Consider the following 23,838-nt stretch of genomic DNA (forward strand, 5'->3'; position numbering starts at 1 on the left):
CACCCATATGATGCTCAAAAAGATTATTCCAATTCCAGATGAGTGTACATCCGGAGTAGTTGATCTTCAGTGTTCATTTTCACAATAAATACTTTTGAACTGGTAAACGTTGACGAAATGAACAGTTCCTGATTGGTTCCGGCCATAGAAATCTATGTAAACATTGTTAAAAAAAAAAAAAAAAACTTGCACGGACTTGCAGACCACGCCTGAAACTCCAGGAGCGGAGGAGAATACTTGTTGACTATTCCACCAGCCCAACTGTTTTCCTCTTCACTTTGTCAACGCAGACTTCCACAATGGCTGGGGTGGCATCTACGTTGGCCAAGAAGAGGGCATTGGCCGCTGGGTTTGGCACTAATGCCAACGCGACAAAGTACCTAAACCAAGACTTCCAATCTCTGAGGAGCGAGTGTCTGAGAAAAGGTTCAATATTTACGGATTGCACTTTTCCAGCTGCACCCGAGTCGCTCGGATTCAAAGAGCTTGGCCCGAATACTTCAAAAACCAGAGGTGTGCAATGGAAGCGACCCGGGGTAAATTACTGCGCTTCTTATACTCACTGCATTTACGCATGAAGGAAGTGTCTGCTCTATGACTAGAAGTTCATTGTACTTAAAAAAAAAAAATTATATATATATATATATATATAAATAGACCATAGTGTTATTAAAAAGTGCATTTCCTATCACTGGAAAAAAACAATCGCTCTAGCAAGTGTTAGTTGGTTTTAGATGGGCGAGTCCGGATGCGTGTCCTTGTTGATACCCTATGGCTAATCCATTTGCATTAAAATATTATTTTCTACCTAAAGCAGCTCATATCTTGAGTTAAATCAATGACCGGCCAGAATGACTCATCCAGCTATTTGTATTAAACTTTAAAGATACACATCTGATCTGATCCTACAGGTTTGGGCTGTGGTAGATCTGATCTGATCCTACAGGTTTGGGCTGTGGTAGATCTGATCTGATACTACAGGTTTGGGCTGTGGTAGATCTGATCTGATCCTACAGGTTTGGGCTGTGGTAGATCTGATCTGATCTGATACTACAGGTTTGGACTGTGGTAGATCTGATCTGATACTACAGGTTTGGGCTGTGGTAGATCTGATCTGATCCTACAGGTTTGGGCTGTGGTAGATCTGATCTGATCCTACAGGTTTGGGCTGTGGTAGATCTGATCTGATCCTACAGGTTTGGGCTGTGGTAGATCTGGTCTGATCCTACAGGTTTGGGCTGTGGTAGATCTGATCTGATCCTACAGGTTTGGGCTGTGGTAGATCTGATTTGATCCTACAGGTTTGGGCTGTGGTAGATCTGGTCTGATCCTACAGGTTTTGGCTGTGGTAGATCTGATCTGATGCTACAGGTTTTGGCTGTGGTAGATCTGATCTGATACTACAGGTTTGGGCTGTGGTAGATCTGATCTGATCCTACAGGTTTGGGCTGTGGTAGATCTGGTCTGATCCTACAGGTTTGGGCTGTGGTAGATCTGATCTGATCCTACAGGTTTGGGCTGTGGTAGATCTGATCAGATCTGATCTGATGCTACAGGTTTTGGCTGTGGTAGATCTGGTCTGATACTACAGGTTTGGGCTGTGGTAGATCTGATCTGATCCTACAGGTTTGGGCTGTGGTAGATCTGATCAGATCTGATCTGATGCTACAGGTTTTGGCTGTGGTAGATCTGGTCTGATCCTACAGGTTTGGGCTATGGTAGATCTGATCTGATCCTACAGGTTTGGGCTGTGGTAGATCTGATCTGATACTACAGGTTTGGGCTGTGGTAGATCTGATCTGATACTACAGGTTTGGGCTGTGGTAGATCTGATCTGATACGACAGGTTTGGGCTGTGGTAGATCTGATCTGATGCTACAGGTTTGGGCTGTGGTAGATCTGGTCTGATCCTACAGGTTTGGGCTGTGGTAGATCTGATCTGATACTACAGGTTTGGGCTGTGGTAGATCTGATCTGATCTGATACTACAGGTTTGGGCTGTGGTAGATCTGATCTGATGCTACAGGTTTGGGCTGTGGTAGATCTGGTCTGATCCTACAGGTTTGGGCTGTGGTAGATCTGATCTGATCCTACAGGTTTGGGCTGTGGTAGATCTGATCTGATCCTGCAGGTTTGGGCTGTGGTAGTGTTGACAGTAACTCCATGTCTAGGCTAACTCTAGTGTACAGACATTATCTCCCTGAATAAAGATAGTGTATGACTGTAAACAGGGCTGCAAAGATTGGCCCCAAATTTGTCATATTTTGTGTGTTATTTTTATTGAAGTTTATCAGTATATCTTTCACAGTCTTACTCGTGTTTTGATCCCTCCCTGAATAGGAACTGGTGTCCAACCCAGAATTCATCATTGGTGGAGCCACGAGAACCGACATCTGCCAAGGAGGTCTGGGTAAGTCTGCCTTTATATTAGGAGGTCTGGGTAAGTCTGCCTTTATATTAGGAGGTCTGGGTAAGTCTGCCTTTATATTAGGAGGTCTGGGTAAGTCTGCCTTTATAATAGGAACCAAAACAGGAACCATACCAAAACCACAGACCCATGTTTTCATCTTTGAGGAAGAGATAGTATAGTATTCAAAGTGAATGTGATTGATGTAATAGCACAACCAGTTGTTGCTTTAAACGGTTATTTCTTTAACCAATGAGGTGATTTGTTTTCCTAGACTACCAATGAATAGCCTCCATCTCAGGTTGTTATCTCTCTCACGAGGGTATAATAAAGGACGCAGCGGTCTAAGGCACTGCATCTCAGTGCAAGAGGTGTCACTACAGTCCCTGGTTCGAATCCAGGCTGTATCACATCCGGCCGTGATTGGGAGTCCCATAGGGCCGGCGCACAATTGGCCCCAGCGTCGTCCGGGGTTTGGCCGGAGTAGGACGTCATTGTAAATAAGAATTTGTTCTTAAAACTGACTTACCTAGTTTAAGTCAAGGTTCAATAAAACATTAACCACAGGGATATATTTATATGGAAACCAATCCAGTGAGCATGCAGGGAGGAAGTCCGCTCACTCTCTTGAGTCCCATATAGATGATCTACAGATGGTCATACTATCAAGCAAACTCTCTGTTGATAACCAACTGCTTGAGAAGGTTTGAGCTAAGGTTAGGGTGAGGGTTAGGGTTAAGTTTAGGCTTAGGATAAGGGATAAGGGATAAGTTTAGGGTGAGGGCTAGGGTTAGGGTTAAGTTTAGGCTTAGGCTTAGGATAAGGGATAAGTTTAGGGTAAGGGCTAGCGTTAGAGTTAGTAGATGCTGAACATGTCTATAGATAGTCCATCTGTAGATGATCTAATGGCGATCCAAGTAAAGGGTTACCTGAAGCCCTAATTAAAACCAGATACTGGAAAGCTCAGCTGTTCCTTTGAAAATGTCCATTTAAGTCTTCATGTTAAGTTGATTTATTTTACCTTTATTTAACTAGGCAAGTCAGTTAAGAACAAATTCTTATTTACAATGACGGTCTAGGAACGGTGGGTTAACTGCCTTGTTCAGGGGCAGAATGACCTTGTCAGCTCGGGGGATTTGATCTTGCAACCTTTCAGTTACTAGTCCAAACGCTCTAACCACTAGGTTACCCTGCCGCCCCAGATAGCGAAGCCTCGTCCTCTACCGTTAAATCATCTTCTCCTTCTCTTCGGTGTTGATGTGTGTGTTTGTAGGCTATATCATCCTCTGTTACCTTTTAACACAGGGTAAACTAGTACACTGTGCTCTAACCCAGAGCAGGATAAACTAGTACACTGTGCTCTAACCCAGAGCAGGGTAAACTAGTACACTGTGCTCTAACCAGTCATGTTAGTTGACAGTAAATAGCAGTGCTCAGGTCTGTCTGTCAGACAGCATATTCTATAGCGTGAGAGTTTGAGAGAGCAATGGCGGGAGTTGACTAAACCAGTTAAACTAGAACGAACTCCTCACTCGCTCACCGTAGGGATGGGGCCCGGGATGGGGCCCGCCCAGAGGGAGATGTGTTGATCATTTGACTCATTTTGCATAACTCATCTTTAGACACACACACACACACACACACACACACACACACACATACACACACACACACACACACACACACACACACACACACACACACACACACACACACACACACACAGAGACACACACACACAGAGACACACACACACACACACACACACACACACACACACACACACACACACACACACACACACACACACACACACACACACACACACACACACACACACACACACACACACACCAAACATGTGTCTCCTCTTTGTTCTCTGCAGGTGACTGCTGGCTCCTGGCAGCCATCGCCTCTCTGACCCTGAATGAAGATGTGATGGCCCGGGTCGTTCCTGAAGGACAAGGCTTTGGACGTGGAGAGTACGCTGGGATCTTTCACTTCCAGGTAGAGATGAGCTCAAATTCTAGAGTTACAGGCTGGATCACAAAATGGCAGCCTATGCATTACTTTAGATTAGGTTCTGGCCCAAAGTAACTATAAAACATCCATATTCAAACTGTTTCAGCAGGGGGTCAAATTTCTTTCGAACAGAATTACTGGTGTTTTCCCCATGACCTTCCCGCGACCCCACCCCAAATCTAATTTACATTTACGTCATTTAGCAGACGCTCTTATCCCGAGAGATTTTACAGTAGCCAGTGCATACATTTTAATGACTCAACCTTATAATCCCTACATTTTTTACATCAACAAATAACCTTCAATTCATTACATTTTCATCTCTTATCAAAATGAAAAGAAACCAATAAATACATGTACTCAAAAGTTTTATTAATTATTATTATCTTTCTCAAAATTATCTTTCCCAGACAATAATTTGTACTCTGAATTTTCTGTTCCTAAAATGTTCATTTATTATTTTATTTTTAATTTTGGCAACCGAACTGCAGTCGTCCCCCACCCCCGACCCCGACTTCGAATACCACTGCTATGAAACAAGCAGTGCCATTTGGTGCTATATTGTGTATACAGTATATAATGTGACTATACAGCTTAAATTAACCCTGCCAGACGTCACACCTTATTCTCATTCTGCAGAAAGCTAGAACGGCTGGGGTTGAGGCAACCGTAATCCAAGCCCTGCCTTATGTTGTCTCATATATGTGGTATTAGAATAACTATGTGACACAGTAGGAACAACACCCACATGAAGAGGCCATGGTTCGCCCGCAACACAATACAGTACCTTTGTCAAAGCCACAGTTAGGTAGGGCGTATCCTCTGTCAGACGTGTAATACGCCCTGGAGAAGGGACAATCAGTTAAGTCACTTTTGGATTACCCAAACTCAGTAACGTGATGTGATTACTTTCAGTTACTTTTGGATTACCCAAAGTCAGTAATGGGATTCCTTTCAGTTACTTTTGGATTACCCAAACTCAGTAATGGGATTACTTTCAGTTACTTTTGGATTACCCAAACTCAGTAATGGGATTACTTTCAGTTACTTTTGGATTACCCAAACTCAGTAATGGGATTACTTTCAGTTACTTTTGGATTACCCAAACTCAGTAATGGAATTACTTTCAGTTACTTTTGGATTACCCAAACTCAGTAACGTAATGTGATTACTTTCAGTTACTTTTGGATTACCCAAACTCAGTAATGGGATTACTTTCAGTTACTTTTGGATTACCCAAACTCAGTAATGGGATTACTTTCAGTTACTTTTGTATTACCCAAACTCGGTAATGGGATTACTTTTAGTTACTTTTGGATTCCCCAAACTCAGTAATGTAGGTAGCCTAGTGGTTAGAGTGTAGGGACGGCAGGTAGCCTAGTGGTTAGAGTGTAGGGACGGCAGGTAGTCTAGTGGTTAGAGTGTAGGGACGGCAGGTAGCCTAGTGGTTAGAGTGTAGGGACGGCAGGTAGCCTAGTGGTTAGAGAGTAGGGACGGTAGGTAGCCTAGTGGTTAGAGCGTAGGGACGGCAGGTGGCCTAGTGGTTAGAGTGTAGGGACGGCAGGTAGCCTAGTGGTTAGAGCGTAGGGACGGCAGGTAGCCTAGTGGTTAGAGTGTAGGGACGGCAGGTAGCCTAGTGGTTAGAGTGTAGGGACGGCAGGTAGCCTAGTGGTTAGAGTGTAGGGACGGCAGGTAGCCTAGTGGTTAGAGCGTAGGGACGGCAGGTAGTCTAGTGGTTAGAGTGTAGGGACGGCAGGTAGTCTAGTGGTTAGAGTGCAGGGACGGCAGGTAGCCTAGTGGTTAGAGCGTAGGGACGGCTGGTAGCCTAGTGGTTAGAGTGTAGGGACGGCAGGTAGCCTAGTGGTTAGAGTGCAGGGACGGCAGGTAGCCTAGTGGTTAGAGCGTAGGGACGGCTGGTAGCCTAGTGGTTAGAGTGTAGGGACGGCAGGTAGCATAGTGGTTAGAGAGTAGGGACGGCAGGTAGTCTAGTGGTTAGAGCGTAGCCTAGTGGTTAGAGTGTAGGGACGGCAGGTAGCCTAGTGGTTAGAGTGTAGGGACGGCAGGTAGCCTAGTGGTTAGAGCGTGGGGACGGCAGGTAGCCTAGTGGTTAGAGCGTAGGGACGGCAGGTAGCCTAGTGGTTAGAGTGTAGGGACGGCAGGTAGCCTAGTGGTTAGAGTGTAGGGGCGGCAGGTAGCCTAGTGGTTAGAGCGTAGGGACGGCAGGTAGACTAGTGGTTAGAGTGTAGGGACGGCAGGTAGTCTAATGGTTAGAGCGTGGGGACGGCAGGTAGCCTAGTGGTTAGAGCGTAGCCTAGTGGTTAGAGTGTATGGACGGCAGGTAGCCTAGTGGTTAGAGTGTAGGGACGGCAGGTAGTCTAATGGTTAGAGCGTAGGGACGGCAGGTAGCCTAGTGGTTAGAGTGTAGGGACGGCAGGTAGCCTAGTGGTTAGAGTGTAGGGACGGCAGGTAGCCTAGTGGTTAGAGTGTAGGGACGGCAGGTAGCCTAGTGGTTAGAGTGTAGGGACGGCAGGTAGCCTAGTGGTTAGAGCGTAGGGACGGCAGGTAGTCTAGTGGTTAGAGTGTAGGGACGGCAGGTAGTCTAGTGGTTAGAGTGTAGGGACGGCAGGTAGTCTAGTGGTTAGAGTGTAGGGACGGCAGGTAGCCTAGTGGTTAGAGAGTAGGGACGGCAGGTAGTCTAGTGGTTAGAGCGTAGCCTAGTGGTTAGAGTGTAGGGACGGCAGGTAGTCTAGTGGTTAGAGTGCAGGGACGGCAGGTAGCCTAGTGGTTAGAGTGTAGGGACGGCAGGTAGCCTAGTGGTTAGAGTGTAGGGGCGGCAGGTAGTCTAGTGGTTAGAGTGTAGGGACGGCAGGTAGACTAGTGGTTAGAGTGCAGGGACGGCAGGTAGCCTAGTGGTTAGAGTGTAGGGACGGCAGGTAGCCTAGTGGTTAGAGAGTAGGGACGGCAGGTAGTCTAGTGGTTAGAGCGTAGCCTAGTGGTTAGAGTGTAGGGACGGCAGGTAGCCTAGTGGTTAGAGTGTAGGGACGGCAGGTAGCCTAGTGGTTAGAGCGTGGGGACGGCAGGTAGCCTAGTGGTTAGAGCGTAGGGACGGCAGGTAGCCTAGTGGTTAGAGTGTAGGGACGGCAGGTAGCCTAGTGGTTAGAGTGTAGGGGCGGCAGGTAGCCTAGTGGTTAGAGCGTAGGGACGGCAGGTAGACTAGTGGTTAGAGTGTAGGGACGGCAGGTAGTCTAATGGTTAGAGCGTGGGGACGGCAGGTAGCCTAGTGGTTAGAGCGTAGCCTAGTGGTTAGAGTGTATGGACGGCAGGTAGCCTAGTGGTTAGAGTGTAGGGACGGCAGGTAGTCTAATGGTTAGAGCGTAGGGACGGCAGGTAGCCTAGTGGTTAGAGTGTAGGGACGGCAGGTAGCCTAGTGGTTAGAGTGTAGGGACGGCAGGTAGCCTAGTGGTTAGAGTGTAGGGACGGCAGGTAGCCTAGTGGTTAGAGTGTAGGGACGGCAGGTAGCCTAGTGGTTAGAGTGTAGGGACGGCAGGTAGCCTAGTGGTTAGAGTGTAGGGACGGCAGGTAGCCTAGTGGTTAGAGTGTAGGGACGGCAGGTAGCCTAGTGGTTAGAGTGTAGGGACGGCAGGTAGCCTAGTGGTTAGAGTGTAGGGACGGCAGGTAGCCTAGTGGTTAGAGCGTGGGGACGGCAGGTAGCCTAGTGGTTAGAGTGTAGGGACGGCAGGTAGCCTAGTGGTTAGAGCGTAGGGACGGCAGGTAGCCTAGTGGTTAGAGCGTAGGGACGGCAGGTAGCCTAGTGGTTAGAGCGTAGGGACGGCAGGTAGCCTAGTGGTTAGAGCGTAGGGACGGCAGGTAGCCTAGTGGTTAGAGCGTAGGGACGGCAGGTAGTCTAGTGGTTAGAGCGTAGGGACGGCAGGTAGCCTAGTGGTTAGAGCGTAGGGACGGCAGGTAGCCTAGTGGTTAGAGCGTAGGGACGGCAGGTAGTCTAGTGGTTAGAGCGTAGGGACGGCAGGTAGCCTAGTGGTTAGAGTGTAGGGGCGGCAGGTAGCCTAGTGGTTAGAGTGTAGGGACGGCAGGTAGCCTAGTGGTTAGAGTGTAGGGACGGCAGGTAGTCTAGTGGTTAGAGTGTAGGGACGGCAGGTAGCCTAGTGGTTAGAGTGTAGGGACGGCAGGTAGCCTAGTGGTTAGAGTGTAGGGACGGCAGGTAGTCTAGTGGTTAGAGTGTAGGGACGGCAGGTAGTCTAGTGGTTAGAGCGTAGGGACGGCAGGTAGCCTAGTGGTTAGAGTGTAGGGACGGCAGGTAGCCTAGTGGTTAGAGTGTAGGGACGGCAGGTAGCCTAGTGGTTAGAGTGTAGGGACGGCAGGTAGCCTAGTGGTTAGAGCGTAGGGACGGCAGGTAGCCTAGTGGTTAGAGTGTAGGGACGGCAGGTAGCCTAGTGGTTAGAGCGTAGGGACGGCAGGTAGCCTAGTGGTTAGAGTGTAGGGACGGCAGGTAGGTCAAATCGTTCTTTTTTTTTTTTAAATAACTGATTTTGCATTAATATGAAAAGCGTATAATCAGAGCGTCTACTCAAATACTACGTCACGTCTAAACATCGATATCCATCTTACCATCTTACTTCTATATTGTTTTATGTCCTCCGTTTTGGAGAAGAGATGATGAGTTCAACGGTGAGCCTCAGTTAGCCTTAATTCTCTCACAGCAGCCAGTCTAGCTGACACAATGATATTTTCCAGGTTCCTGACCACTTTCTCTGTCTTCCATTGATTTAGTCACCCTAATTCTGGCCATCCTACAGGGGTAAAAACTCCAAGAACTTTTTTAAACGAATTATGAGGTTTGGACCATTTTGTTTCCTTAGAGTATTATCTACACAATTAACATATTATTAGGAGAGGCTGCTGTCTGTCGACACTACCACTAGGGGGAGCAGCTGTCTGTCGACAATACCACTAGGGGGGGCTGCTGTCTGTCGACACTACCACTAGGGGGAGGCTGCTGTCTGTCGACACTACCACTAGGGGGAGCAGCTGTCTTTCAACACTACCACTAGGGGGGGCTGCTGTCTGTCAACACTACCACTAGGGGGAGCAGCTGTCTGTCAACACTACCACTAGGAGAGGCTGCTGTCTGTCAACACTACCACTAGGAGAGGCTGCTGTCTGTCGACACTACCACTAGGAGAGGCTGCTGTCTGTCAACACTACCACTAGGAGAGGCTGCTGTCTGTCAACACTACCACTAGGAGAGGCTGCTGTCTGTCAACACTACCACTAGGGGGAGGCTGCTGTCTGTCGACACTACCACTAGGAGAGGCTGCTGTCTTTCAACACTACCACTAGGAGAGGCTGCTGTCTGTCGACACTACCACTAGGGGGAGCAGCTGTCTGTCAACACTACCACTAGGAGAGGCTGCTGTCTGTCGACACTACCACTAGGGGGGGCTGCTGTCTGTCGACACTACCACTAGGGGGGGCTGCTGTCTGTCGACACTACCACTAGGGGGGGCTGCTGTCTTTCAACACTACCACTAGGGGGGCTGCTGTCTGTCAACACTACCACTAGGGGGGGGCTGCTGTCTGTCAACACTACCACTAGGGGAGGCTGCTGTCTGTCAACACTACCACTAGGAGAGGCTGCTGTCTGTCAACACTACCACTAGGAGAGGCTGCTGTCTGTCAACACTACCACTAGGAGAGGCTGCTGTCTGTCAACACTACCACTAGGGGGAGCAGCTGTCTGTCAACACTACCACTAGGAGAGGCTGCTGTCTGTCAACACTACCACTAGGGGGAGCAGCTGTCTGTCAACACTACCACTAGGAGAGGCTGCTGTCTGTCGACACTACCACTAGGGGGGGCTGCTGTCTTGCAACACTACCACTAATGGGGGGCTGCTGTCTGTCAACACTACCACTAGGGGGGGGCTGCTGTCTGTCAACACTACCACTAGGAGAGGCTGCTGTCTGTCAACACTACCACTAGGGGGGCTGCTGTCTGTCAATACTACCACTAGGAGAGGCTGCTGTCTGTTAACACTACCACTAGGGGGGCTGCTGTCTGTCAACACTACCACTAGGGGGGGGCTGCTGTCTGTCAACACTACCACTAGGAGAGGCTGCTGTCTGTCAACACTACCACTAGGGGGGGGCTGCTGTCTGTCAACACTACCACTAGGGGGGGCTGCTGTCTGTCAACACTACCACTAGGAGAGGCTGCTGTCTGTCAACACTACCACTAGGGGGGGCTGCTGTCTGTCAACACTACCACTAGGGGGGGCTGCTGTCTGTCAACACTACCACTAGGGGGGGCTGCTGTCTTTCAACACTACCACTAGGGGGAGCAGCTGTCTGTCAACACTACCACTAGGGGGGGGCTGCTGTCTTTCAACACTACCACTAGGAGAGGCTGCTGTCTGACGACACTACCACTAGGGGGGGCTGCTGTCTGTCGACACTACCACTAGGGGGGGCTGCTGTCTGTCGACACTACCACTAGGGGGGGCTGCTGTCTGTCAACACTACCACTAGGGGGGGGCTGCTGTCTGTCGACACTACCACTAGGAGAGGCTGCTGTCTGTCAACACTACCACTAGGAGAGGCTGCTGTCTGTCAACACTACCACTAGGGGGGGGCTGCTGTCTGTCGACACTACCACTAGGGGGGGCTGCTGTCTGTCGACACTACCACTAGGGGGGGCTGCTGTCTGTCAACACTACCACTAGGGGGGGCTGCTGTCTGTCAACACTACCACTAGGGGAGGCTGCTGTCTGTCAACACTACCACTAGGGGGGGCTGCTGTCTGTCGACACTACCACTAGGGGGGGCTGCTGTCTGTCAACACTACCACTAGGGGAGGCTGCTGTCTGTCAACACTACCACTAGGAGAGGCTGCTGTCTGTCGACACTACCACTAGGAGAGGCTGCTGTCTGTCAACACTACCACTAGGGGGAGGCTGCTGTCTGTCAACACTACCACTAGGAGAGGCTGCTGTCTTTCAACACTACCACTAATGGGGGGCTGCTGTCTGTCAACACTACCACTAGGAGAGGCTGCTGTCTTTCAACACTACCACTAATGGGGGGCTGCTGTCTGTCAACACTACCACTAGGAGAGGCTGCTGTCTGTCAACACTACCACTAGGAGAGGCTGCTGTCTGTCAACACTACCACTAGGGGGGGCTGCTGTCTGTCGACACTACCACTAGGGGGGGCTGCTGTCTGTCGACACTACCACTAGGGGGGGCTGCTGTCTGTCAACACTACCACTAGGGGGGGGCTGCTGTCTGTCAACACTACCACTAGGGGGGGCTGCTGTCTGTCAACACTACCACTAGGAGAGGCTGCTGTCTGTCAACACTACCACTAGGGGGGCTGCTGTCTGTTAACACTACCACTAGGAGAGGCTGCTGTCTGTCAACACTACCACTAGGGGGGGCTGCTGTCTTTCAACACTACCACTAGGGGAAACAATCCCCTCCTAGAAACAATCCCCTCTACCACCCTAGACACTAGAAACAATCCCTTAACCTCTACCACCCTAGACACTAGAAACAATCCCCTCTACCACTCTAGACCCTAGAAACAATCCCTTAACTTCTACCACCCTAGACCCTAGAAACAATCCCTTAACTTCTACCACCCTAGACCCTAGAAACAATCCCCTCTACCACTCTAGACCCTAGAAACAATCCCTTAACTTCTACCACCCTAGACCCTAGAAACAATCCCTTAACTTCTACCACCCTAGACACTAGAAACAATCCCCTCTACCACTCTAGACACTAGAAACAATCCCCTCTACCACTCTAGACACTAGAAACAATCCCCTCTACCACTCTAGACCCTAGAAACAATCCCTTAACTTCTACCACCCTAGACACTAGAAACAATCCCCTCTACCACCCTAGACACTAGAAACAATCCCTTAACTTCTACCACCCTAGACCCTAGAAACAATCCCTTAACTTCTACCACCCTAGACACTAGAAACAATCCCCTCTACCACCCTAGACACTAGAAACAATCCCCTCTACCACCCTAGACCATAGAAACAATCCCTTCTACCACCCTAGACACTAGAAACAATCCCTTAACTTCTACCACCCTAGACCCTAGAAACAATCCCCTCTAACACCCTAGACACTAGAAACAATCCCTTAACTTCTACCACCCTAGACACTAGAAACAATCCCCTCTACCACCCTAGACCCTAGAAACAATCCCTTACCTTTACCACCCTAGACACTAGAAACAATCCCCTCTACCACCCTAGACACTAGAAACAATCCCTTAACTTCTACCACCCTAGACCCTAGAAACAATCCCCTCTACCACCCTAGACACTAGAAACAATCCCCTCTACCACCCTAGACCCTAGAAACAATCCCTTACCTTCTACCACCCTAGACACTAGAAACAATCCCCTCTACCACCCTAGACCCTAGAAACAATCCCTTAACTTCTACCACCCTAGACCCTAGAAACAATCCCCTCTTTCCACCCTAGACCCTAGAAACAATCCCCTCTACCACTCTAGACCCTAGAAACAATCCCTTAACTTCTACCACCCTAGACCCTAGAAACAATCCCTTAACTTCTACCACCCTAGACCCTAGAAACAATCCCCTCTACCACTCTAGACCCTAGAAACAATCCCTTAACTTCTACCACCCTAGACCCTAGAAACAATCCCTTAACTTCTACCACCCTAGACACTAGAAACAATCCCCTCTACCACTCTAGACACTAGAAACAATCCCCTCTACCACTCTAGACACTAGAAACAATCCCCTCTACCACTCTAGACCCTAGAAACAATCCCTTAACTTCCACCACCCTAGACACTAGAAACAATCCCCTCTACCACCCTAGACACTAGAAACAATCCCTTAACTTCTACCACCCTAGACCCTAGAAACAATCCCTTAACTTCTACCACCCTAGACACTAGAAACAATCCCCTCTACCACCCTAGACACTAGAAACAATCCCCTCTACCACCCTAGACCATAGAAACAATCCCTTCTACCACCCTAGACACTAGAAACAATCCCTTAACTTCTACCACCCTAGACCCTAGAAACAATCCCCTCTAACACCCTAGACACTAGAAACAATCCCTTAACTTCTACCACCCTAGACACTAGAAACAATCCCCTCTACCACCCTAGACCCTAGAAACAATCCCTTACCTTTACCACCCTAGACACTAGAAACAATCCCCTCTACCACCCTAGACACTAGAAACAATCCCTTAACTTCTACCACCCTAGACCCTAGAAACAATCCCCTCTACCACCCTAGACACTAGAAACAATCCCCTCTACCACCCTAGACCCTAGAAACAATCCCTTAACTTCTACCACCCTAGACACTAGAAACAATCCCCTCTACCACCCTAGACCCTAGAAACAATCCCTTAACTTCTACCACCCTAGACCCTAGAAACAATCCCCTCTTTCCACCCTAGACCCTAGAAACAATCCCCTCTACCACCCTAGACACTAGAAACAATCCCTTAACTTCTACCACCCTAGACCCTAGAAACAATCCATTTACCTCTACCACCCTAGACCCTAGTGGATATCAAGGTTGATTCTGGACACGACTATCAGGTATGTAAGCTAAGGGATGTACCGATAAGTTCTGGAAGTCTTCATTGTGTTAGGGTGGGAGGCCCTAGTGAGAGGTGTGGTGTGGGAAACTTTGGAGTTAGCGCAGAGGACACCTCAGTCAATCAGAATTCGGTTTTATGCACTCGCACATTCCCCATCATGGATCTAACAGAAACTCCCTCCAGCCATTTCTTACGGCGAATTGTTGACAGGCAGTACATTTTGCTTATGGGCCCTTCCCGACAATGCAGAGAGAAATAATAGAACAATAATAATGAGGAATAAATTCGCAATGAGTAATGAATGATAACTTGGATATATATACACGGGGGTACCAGTACCGAGTCCATGTGCAGGGATAGGAGGTAATTGAGTTAGATATGTACATATAGGTAGGCATAAAGTGACTAGGTAAACAGGATAGATAATAAACATTAGTAACGGCAGTGTATGTGAGTCAAAAGAGTTAGTGCAAAAAGGGTCAATGTAGATAGTCCAGGTATCTATTGGTTAAAGATGCACAATGCAGAAATCACTCCACCATTTCCTGGTTGCTAAAATTGTAATAGTTCGCCCTAATTTCACTTTATGTGACAAAACGAGCAAGTATAGTATAGAGGATCATTGTAACATCTAAACCGCTGTTAAATATATTTTCCATAACCAATTTTTTATTTATTTTCAGCAGTTTGAAGCTGGTGTACAAAACCGAAAAGTAAAAGACGCAAAAATGAAACTTGGGAAGCATAGCAATAGTGCACATAGAACAGATCAACTGCTTTTTAGACTTGATTTCAATGAGAATGACAGATCTATAACTCACATTTCTATGCGAATTTGGCCGGGTTGCATGAAAAGTTATATATTGCAGCTTTAACAATTAAAAAAAAAAAAAAATTGTTAAATTTTACCCCCTTTTCTCCCCAATTTCGTGGTATCCAATTGCTAGTAATTACTATCTTGTCTCATCACTACAACTCCCGTACGGGCTCGGGAGAGACGAAGGTCGAAAGCCATGCGTCCTCTGAAGCACAACCCAACCAAGCCGCACTGCTTCTTAACATAGCGCGCCTCCAACCCAGAAGCCAGCCGCACCAATGTGTCGGAGGAAACGCCGTGCACCTGGCCCCCTTGGTTAGCGCGCACTGCGCCCAGCCCGCCACAGGAGTCGCTGGTGCGCGATGAGACAAGGATATCCCTACCGGCCAAACCCTCCCTAACCCGGACGACACTAAGCCAATTGTGCGTCGCCCCACGGACCTCCCGGTCGCGGCCGGCTGCGACAGAGCCTGGGTGCGAACCCAGAGTCTCTGGTGGCACAGCTAGCGCTGCGATGCAGTGCCCTAGACCACTGCTCCACCCGGGAGGCCGCAGCTTTAACAATCTAACTAACTATTCAGTAGTCTTATGGCTTGAGGGTAGAAGCTGTTCAGGGTCCTGTTGGTTCCAAACTTGGTGCATCGGTACCACTTGCCGTGCGGTAGCAGAGAGAAAAGTCTATGACTTGGGTGGCTGGATTCTTTGACAATTTTTAGGGCCTTCCTCTGACACCGCCTGGTATGGAGGTCCTGGGTGGCAGGGAGCTCGGCCCCAGTGATGTATACTCACAGCGACAATGGAGAGCGTGATCGCACAGTCGTCCGGAACAGCTGGTGCTCTCATGCATGGTTCAGTGTTGCTAGCCTTGAAGCGAGGATAGAAGGTATTTAGCTCGTCTGGTAGGCTCGCGTCACTCGGCAGCTCAAGGCGGGGTTTCCCTTTGTAATCCGTGATAGTTTGCAAGCCCGTACCACACCCGACAAGCATCAGAGCCGGTGTAGTAGGATTTGATCTTGGTTCTGTATTGACGCTTTGCCTGTTTGATGGTTCGTCGGAGGGCGTAGCGGGATTTTTTATAAGCGGCCAAATTAGTGTGCTGCTCCTTGAAAGTGGCAGCTCTAGTCATTAGCTCGGTGCGGATGTTGCCTGTAATCTATGGCTTCTATTTGGGGTATGTACGTATGATGCACTTTTTAATGGACCGGGTGACCGATGTGGTAAACTCCTCAATGCCATCGGATGAATCCCGGAACATAGTCCAGTCTGTGCTAGCAAAACAGTCCTGTAGCTTAGCATCTGCATCATCTGACCACTTCCGTATTGAGTACGTCACTGGTACTTCCTCTTTGAGTTGTTGCTTGTAAGCAGGAATCAGGAGGATAGAGTTATGGTCAGATTTGCCAAGTGGAGGACAGAGGAGAGCTTTGTACGCATCTCTGTGTGTGGAGTGAAGGGGATCTAGAGATTATTTCACCTCTAGTTGCACAGGTGACATGCTGGTAGAAATGAGGTAAAACGGATTTCATTGTTCCTGCATCTCGGTGAGCATTTCTTGTTTACGTACGGCCATATACAATTGTGCGGTGCTATTGCAAGTATTGGTTTGTGGTGATAAATACACAGCTACGAAATACATAGAGCCATCTTCTCCTTCCTCAAGTGTCTGGGATTTGGGTCTGGTCCGGGATAATCCATGTGTCTTTCGCCTCTGACTCATTGAGGTAGTCCTGGCCCAAACCGAGGTTAATGATAGCTGTTCTGATGTCCAGATGCTCTTTGCGGTCATAGGAAACGATGGCGGAAACATTATGTACAAAAAAAAAAGTTACGATCAGTACAAGAAAATATACAAAATAGCACAAATGGTCAGGAGCCTATAAAACTGCCGCTATTCCCTCCAGCACCATTCTCTGCAAAGAGTTCTGGAATGTTTCTCCGGCACCATTCTCTGCAAAGAGTTCTGGAATGTTCCTCCGGCACCATTCTCTGCAAAGAGTTCTGGAATGTTCCTCCGGCACCATTCTCTGCAAAGAGTTCTGGAATGTTCCTCCGGCACCATTCTCTGCAAAGAGTTCTGGAATGTTTCTCCGGCACCATTCTCTGCAAAGAGTTCTGGAATGTTCCTCCGGCACCATTCTCTGCAAAGAGTTCTGGAATGTTCCTCCGGCACCATTCTCTGAAAAGAGTTCTGGAATGTAAACCATTCTTTCGTTCTGAAATGCAATGTGGATCCTTCTCATTTGTTGAAGTGGAAATGTGGAATGTTGTCTGTTGTGGTCCTCTTCAGTTCTGGCAGTTTGGTGAGTGGGTGGACGTGGTGATTGACGACCGGCTGCCAACGAAGGATGGAAAGCTGCTGTTTGTTCACTCAGCCGAGGGCAATGAGTTCTGGAGCGCCCTGCTGGAGAAGGCCTACGCCAAGTAAGATACAGCACCATAATACATACATGGTTTATGCTAAGACACAGCACCGTTATACATACATGGTTTATGCTAAGATACAGCACCGTAATACATACATGGTTTATGCTAAGATACAGCACCATAATACATACATGGTTTATGCTAAGACACAGCACCGTAATACATACATGGTTTATGCTAAGACACAGCACTGTAATACATACATGGTTTATGCTAAGATACAGCACTGTAATACATACATGGTTTATGCTAAGACACAGCACCATAATACATACAGTACGTGGTTTGTGCTAAGTGAGATACAGTATTAACACAACATATTCAGTACATGGTGTAAACATTGTATGCCAAAGAGTTCTGACATTGCCTGATTCCCAGGTAATACTAATCCCAGGATTTGCGGAGTGTTGCCTGAAAAAAGATTTGGGCAATGAATTTCGGCAGGCAAGAAAATGGCCTTGCCGAAATACCCCGAATACACTTGAAACAAATAGCCAATCCCGAAAACTGCAAATATTACTAGTGCCTCCACCGCGATCAAACCGCCATATAAAATGAAACGCTGTCACGTCCTGACCATAGTGCTTATGTGTTTTGCTTGTTTTAGTGTTGGTCAGGACGTGAGCTGGGTGTGCATTCTATGTTGTGTGTCTAGTTTGTCTGTTTCTGTGTTCGGCCTAATATGGTTCTCAATCAGAGGCAGCTGTCAATCGTTGTCCCTGATTGAGAATCATATATAGGTGGCTTGTTTTGTGTTGGGATTTTGTGGGTGGTTGTTTCCTGTCTTTGTGTTTTGTCTGCACCAGAAAGGACTGTATCGGTTTGCCACATTTGTTATTTTGTTTTGTAAGTGTTCACGTTTATTTGTCGTAATTAAACATGTTGAGCACTGGCTACGCTGCGTGTTGGTCCGATCCCTGCTACACTCTCTCTTCTAGTGAAGAGGAGGAAGGCTGCCGTTACAAACGCAGACTAACGTGATCATTGACAGCTGCCTTGAAGGACACACATAAAACCTGCTTTCTGCTACTATGATCAGTGAAATGTAGGTTAATCTGACAACGGAGTGAAGAGCAGAAATCTCAACTAGCAAGCAAGTCGCAGCAATGAAGAATTGAGTGTGTGTGTGTTCACGTGAAGGGGGGGGGGGGGAGATTTTTGGCACAATACCTTTCAGATATAAAGAAAAGGATTAAAAAAGTTGGCGGCTTGGTAAAGTTGCCAGAAAAACGTCTTGGTTTGAAAAGTGTATTTTTTTTCGGTCTGTCTCTCTCTGTCTCTCTCTGTCTCTCTCTCTGTCTCTCTCTCTGTCTCTCTCTCTGTCTCTCTCTCTCTGTCTCTCTCTCTCTGTCTCTCTCTCTCTGTCTCTCTCTCTCTGTCTCTGTCTCTGTCTCTGTCTCTCTCTCTCTCTCTCTCAGGGTGAATGGATGCTATGAGGCTCTGTCAGGTGGCTCCACCACTGAGGGTTTTGAGGACTTCACAGGAGGGATAGCGGAGAACTATGACCTGAAGAAGGCTCCCTCCGACCTGTTCCAGATCATCAGGAAAGCCCTGGCCTCTGGAGCTCTGCTGGGCTGCTCCATCGATGTGTGTACCACTTCAGAATATAACATTATATTATTATTATTATTATCATCATCCAGTTTCAGGGTTTTATTTCCCCGTTTGTAATGAAAACATGATTGTGATATGTAGTTGTTTTACTGGATAAGAGCATTGTATATAAAAACATAATGGAGACTGTTGCGTGCAGTGAAGGACTGGATATTATCTAAGAGAAGGTTTTATTTGTGATGATAGGGGGAGGGTGGGTTCGTCACTGCACTGTGCCACGGAATGTAAGTCTCGCTGGATAAAAATGTCTGTTGCGAGACAGTCACTGTTAAATGCAGTAAACATTTGAGGGTGGTTTACTGGGCACAGATTAAGCCTAGTCATCGACTAAAAAGCAAACTGAATGTCCATGGATAGCAAGTGTCCATGGATAGTTATTTTAGTGCAGGTTCTATGTGCTGTTTGGTTGTGATATTATCAGGTTCTTATCCTCGTTTTTCAATAACTTAGACAGCAGATCATCTTCAGTTAGCTACAGCAGAAGCAGCATGGTGTGGTTATGGTTTAGTTATGGTTTGGTTCCCTGTCTCTCCAGATCACCAGTCAAGCAGACTCGGAGGCCATCACCAATCAAAAGCTGGTGAAAGGACACGCCTACTCTCTGACCGGGGCTATGGAGGTAACAAGACCGACTCAATATTTCATACAGCACGGTTCCCCAACTGGCGAGCACAATTTGGCCCGCGGTTGGTTTTATTTGGCCCCTCAAGTTTTCGGAGCAAAAAAAACCCACAGTACAAAAAGAGTGTAAAAACACCAGGAAATCAGCTCAAAGTGATTTTAATTTAAGAAATCTGCTCCCAAGTACTCCAACGCATAATAGAGAGACCCTTGATCATATACAAATGTAAGCAAGGTTTGAAATTATTCCGTTTTAGTCAAACATGTTTTAGCCCATATTTGGGCTTATTGCAGTCAATTTGCAGTCTACTCAACAACAACAACAAAAATTGTCCAGCGGCTGAATGTAGTTGACGATCCCTGTCATACGGTATATCCACAAAGTCCAAGCCTGGTCGCAGGTCTGTTTGTGCTTTATAGCCAACTTCTATGTGTGACGTATGCATTATGTTGAGTGTGTCACGTGTCTATGTTGCGTACAGCAGTACTGTGTGACTGACACGAGTTAATCCTATCATATTGACAACGACCATATGAGTTGGCTATATAACACCAACAGATCCAGTCTATCAAAGTTCCTCATAGTATGTGACAGTGGTCGCGATCTACTGGTCGCTGTTCAATACATTCCGAGTCTATCACCAAACATTCTGTAGAAAATCCAAGGATATAAGGCTTGGGCACCTTTTTTTAAATTTGTGTTGCGCTGTTGATCTCCGGTGCACTTGATTCAGAAGTCCTGCGCACCGGGTAAGCAAAGTGTTCCCGTTTTTAACCATTTAATTTGTCTGAAAAGACTAACTCCGCATACCCGGCGGACCGGGAGATCTGTGGGTAAATCGAGTGCGCCTACTTTGCTGGCCAATCAGATAGCTCAAATCACAGTGCCAACAGAGCTTCGACGGCCACAGCAAAGTTTGATACGAGCCTACGTAAGATTAAATAACCTTTACAACCATGACCACAGAGAAACTGTCAAAGAATACAGGAAAGAGCTGCAGTTTTTGACTTAGTTCATTTTTCTGTTTTCATTCAGCACTGTCAACACTGTTTTTATTCAACACAAAACATAAAACGCTCTTCTCCGTCATTCCACTCGCGCTGCAGCTACAATGAATAAGTAGACGATTATATCGATAGTCCTGTGTTTTAATAATTATTAGCAGCTCGTCGTGTCCATTTTGTAATATCGAGGAATATTTCACATTCTCTGGTCACAGGAACAACATTTAATTTGTGCATGAGGCAGATGTGGTGTGACTCGAGTTACGCCACCAGGTGGAAGACTGTGGCCTCTCTGATCAGTCTCACCGGAGGAAAGGAACGCGAGAGCAGGGACGGTGAGAGGCTGACCCTCCGCTGAGACTAATGCCGTGTTCAAAACAACTGGGAACTTGGGAATTTCCTACTTCAATGCGTTCCAGACAACTGGGAACTCGGGAATTTCCGACTTCAATGCGTTCCAGACAACTGGGAACTCGGGAATTTCCTACTTCATTGCGTTCCAGACAACTGGGAACTCGGGAATTTCCGACTTCAATGCGTTCCAGACAACTGGGAACTCGGGAATTTCCGACTTCAATGCGTTCCAGACAACTGGGAACTCGGGGGGAAAAAACGAGATCCGACTATGAAAAATCATATTGGCATATAGCCAATATGCTGTGATAATGTATTAGACCAGGCATATAGCCAATATGCTATGATAATGTATTAGACCAGGCATATAGCCAGTATGCTGTGATAATGTATTAGGCCAGGCATATAGCCAATATGCTGTGATAATGTATTAGACCAGGCATATAGCCAATATGCTGTGATAATGTATTAGACCAGGCATATAGCCAATATCCTGTGATAATGTATTAGACCAGGCATATAGCCAGTATGCTGTGATAATGTATTAGGCCAGGCATATAGCCAATATGCTGTGATAATGTATTAGACCAGGCATATAGCCAATATGCTGTGATAATGTATTAGACCAGGCATATAGCCAATATCCTGTGATAATGTATTAGACCAGGCATATAGCCAGTATGCTATGATAATGTATTAGGGCTACTACACACCTCATTCATACATAACGGTCTTTATTCTGTTAATTTTACAAATCTGAGTGGTAGATCTGAGCTTTCTTGTTGACCGCGGAAAGTGATCTTGACTCAGAAATTGTTGGTGACCACTGATGTATGAGATCTGTCTGAACCCAAAGCAGGACCTAACTGCTGTATGATAACCTTACTAAACCAGGTGAACTACCGTGGCCGCAAGGAGAAGCTGGTCAGAGTGCGTAACCCCTGGGGAACTGTGGAGTGGACTGGGGCCTGGAGTGACAAGTAAGAGAGAACATCAGAGTAGTGGGTGGGATCAATTCAAACTGGGTGGGTTCATTTCAAACTGGGTGGGTTCATTTCAAACTGGGTGGGTTCATTTCAAACTGGGTGGGTTCAATTCAAACTGGGTGGGTTCAATTCAAACTGGGTGGGTTCAATTCAAACTGGGTGGGTTCAATTCAAACTGGGTGTGTTCAATTCAAACTGGGTGTGTTCAATTCAAACTGGGTGGGTTCATTTCAAACTGGGTGGGTTCATTTCAAACTGGGTGGGTTCAATTCGAACTGGGTGGGTTCATTTCAAACTGTGTGGATTCATTTCAAACTGTGTGGATTCATTTCAAACTGGGTGGGTTCATTTCAAACTGGGTGGGTTCATTTCAAACTGGGTGGGTTCATTTCAAACTGGGTGGGTTCAATTCAAACTGGGTGGGTTCAATTCAAACAGGGTGGGATCAATTCCAGTTCAGTTCATTTAGGATGTAAACTGAGGAAAATGTTATTGGAATTCCAACTTGCTTTCTGAATTGAATCAACGCTGATGGTTACCACACACTTGTTAAACTGTGATTATTCTCTCTCTGTCTCTCTCTGTCTCTGTCTCTCTCTCTGTCTCTGTCTCTCTCTCTGTCTCTGTCTCTCTCTCTGTCTCTGTCTCTCTCTCTGTCTCTGTCTCTCTTTCTCTGTCTCTCTGTCTCTGTCTCTGTCTCTCTCTCTGTCTCTGTCTCTCTTTCTCTGTCTCTCTTTCTCTGTCTCTCTGTCTCTGTCTCTGTCTCTGTCTCTCTCTCTCTGTCTCTGTCTGTCTCTCTCTCTCTGTCTCTCTGTCTCTGTCTCTCTCTAGCTCCTCGGAGTGGAACAGCGTAGATTTTTCTGAGCGTGACGTTGTGAAAGCAGACGATGGAGAGTTCTGGTAAAGTGTTTTCTACAGCACTCAAAGGGCCAGCCCATAATTATATCCCAAGGATCTGTTATTTTAATTATTAATTTTCTTATTTTAGCTCCCTTACGGCCAACTTAAGCAATAAGTTATAATCTCATTATCCTAAGTATCTGTTTGATTAAAGTTGTGTGGGTCTAAGCCAAGGTGTGCCTGGGTTTAACCGTGTGAGTCATGTCATGGCTTGTGTCTGATCAAATTACCTGTGTTGCTTTGTGTTGTGAAATGTATATATACATGTATTTTTTTACAGACAGACAAATCCGGTTATTGCTTGGAGAATATTGAATTGGCAATGTCATTTCTGTTCTGTGGTGTTTTTGTGATCTCTTCCACCTGTGTTCTGTTTCACAGGTTGGATTTCACAGACTGTGTTAATTAATACTGTATATATATATTATAATATAAAGGCCATTTATCTAACGTGTCCCCAGGCTATTGCACACAGTGGCCTCAGTGGGAGTGACTAAAGAAACCTACCTTGGAATTCTGTGGTCACTCCCAACCTACTAAGGAAAGTATTTGTCATCATTTCATTGTAGCGAATCACACGACTGCGAGGCGATGCTCCAAATGGAGGCAAGGCCAAACATGTACAGGGGAAGGTTAGGGGGAAGGTATTGTGGAAGATGATTGGTTGGTCGATTAAGCTGATTGTGACAGCTGGGAGTTTCTCCCTGTCTTGTCTGTTTGCTAACGAACGCCAAGTTTCAAATGAAATACCAGTGAAATGCTCACTTCCGAGCCCTTTCCCAACGTTGCAGATACGCTGCAACAGCGTGTATTGTGTGTGTGTGTGTGTGTGTGTGTGTGGGTGTGGGTGTGGGTGTGGGTGTGGGTGTGGGTGTGGGTGTGGGTGTGTGTGTGGTTTGACCCGTTGGTCCACTAGGCTCTTCGATACATATGGGGGTGGAAGTTTCTGGGAATGAGAGACTTTTATCAAAAGCAACTTACATTGATGGGTGCGGGAATCAAACCCATTATCCTGGCCTTACAAGTGCCATGCTTGACCAACCGAGCCTGATTTG

The 23,838-nt window shown here is 47.0% G+C and overlaps 1 protein-coding gene across 1 annotated transcript in view; it reads left to right on the forward strand.

Moving 5' to 3' along the window:
• The first annotated feature begins 231 nt into the window (after positions 1-231).
• LOC129868308 (calpain-2 catalytic subunit-like) overlaps positions 232-23,838 on the forward strand; it is a 43,315-nt gene continuing 19,708 nt past the window's right edge. The window contains exons 1-8 of the mRNA XM_055942205.1: positions 232-536; positions 2,341-2,410; positions 4,293-4,414; positions 17,167-17,300; positions 18,722-18,890; positions 19,453-19,536; positions 21,792-21,877; positions 22,715-22,783. Coding sequence (XP_055798180.1) covers positions 300-536; positions 2,341-2,410; positions 4,293-4,414; positions 17,167-17,300; positions 18,722-18,890; positions 19,453-19,536; positions 21,792-21,877; positions 22,715-22,783 — 971 coding nt within the window. The 5' untranslated portion in view covers positions 232-299. The remainder of the gene's footprint in view (positions 537-2,340; positions 2,411-4,292; positions 4,415-17,166; positions 17,301-18,721; positions 18,891-19,452; positions 19,537-21,791; positions 21,878-22,714; positions 22,784-23,838) is intronic.

Source organism: Salvelinus fontinalis, chromosome 1, assembly GCF_029448725.1.
Source record: "Salvelinus fontinalis isolate EN_2023a chromosome 1, ASM2944872v1, whole genome shotgun sequence".
NCBI lineage: Eukaryota > Metazoa > Chordata > Actinopteri > Salmoniformes > Salmonidae > Salvelinus > Salvelinus fontinalis.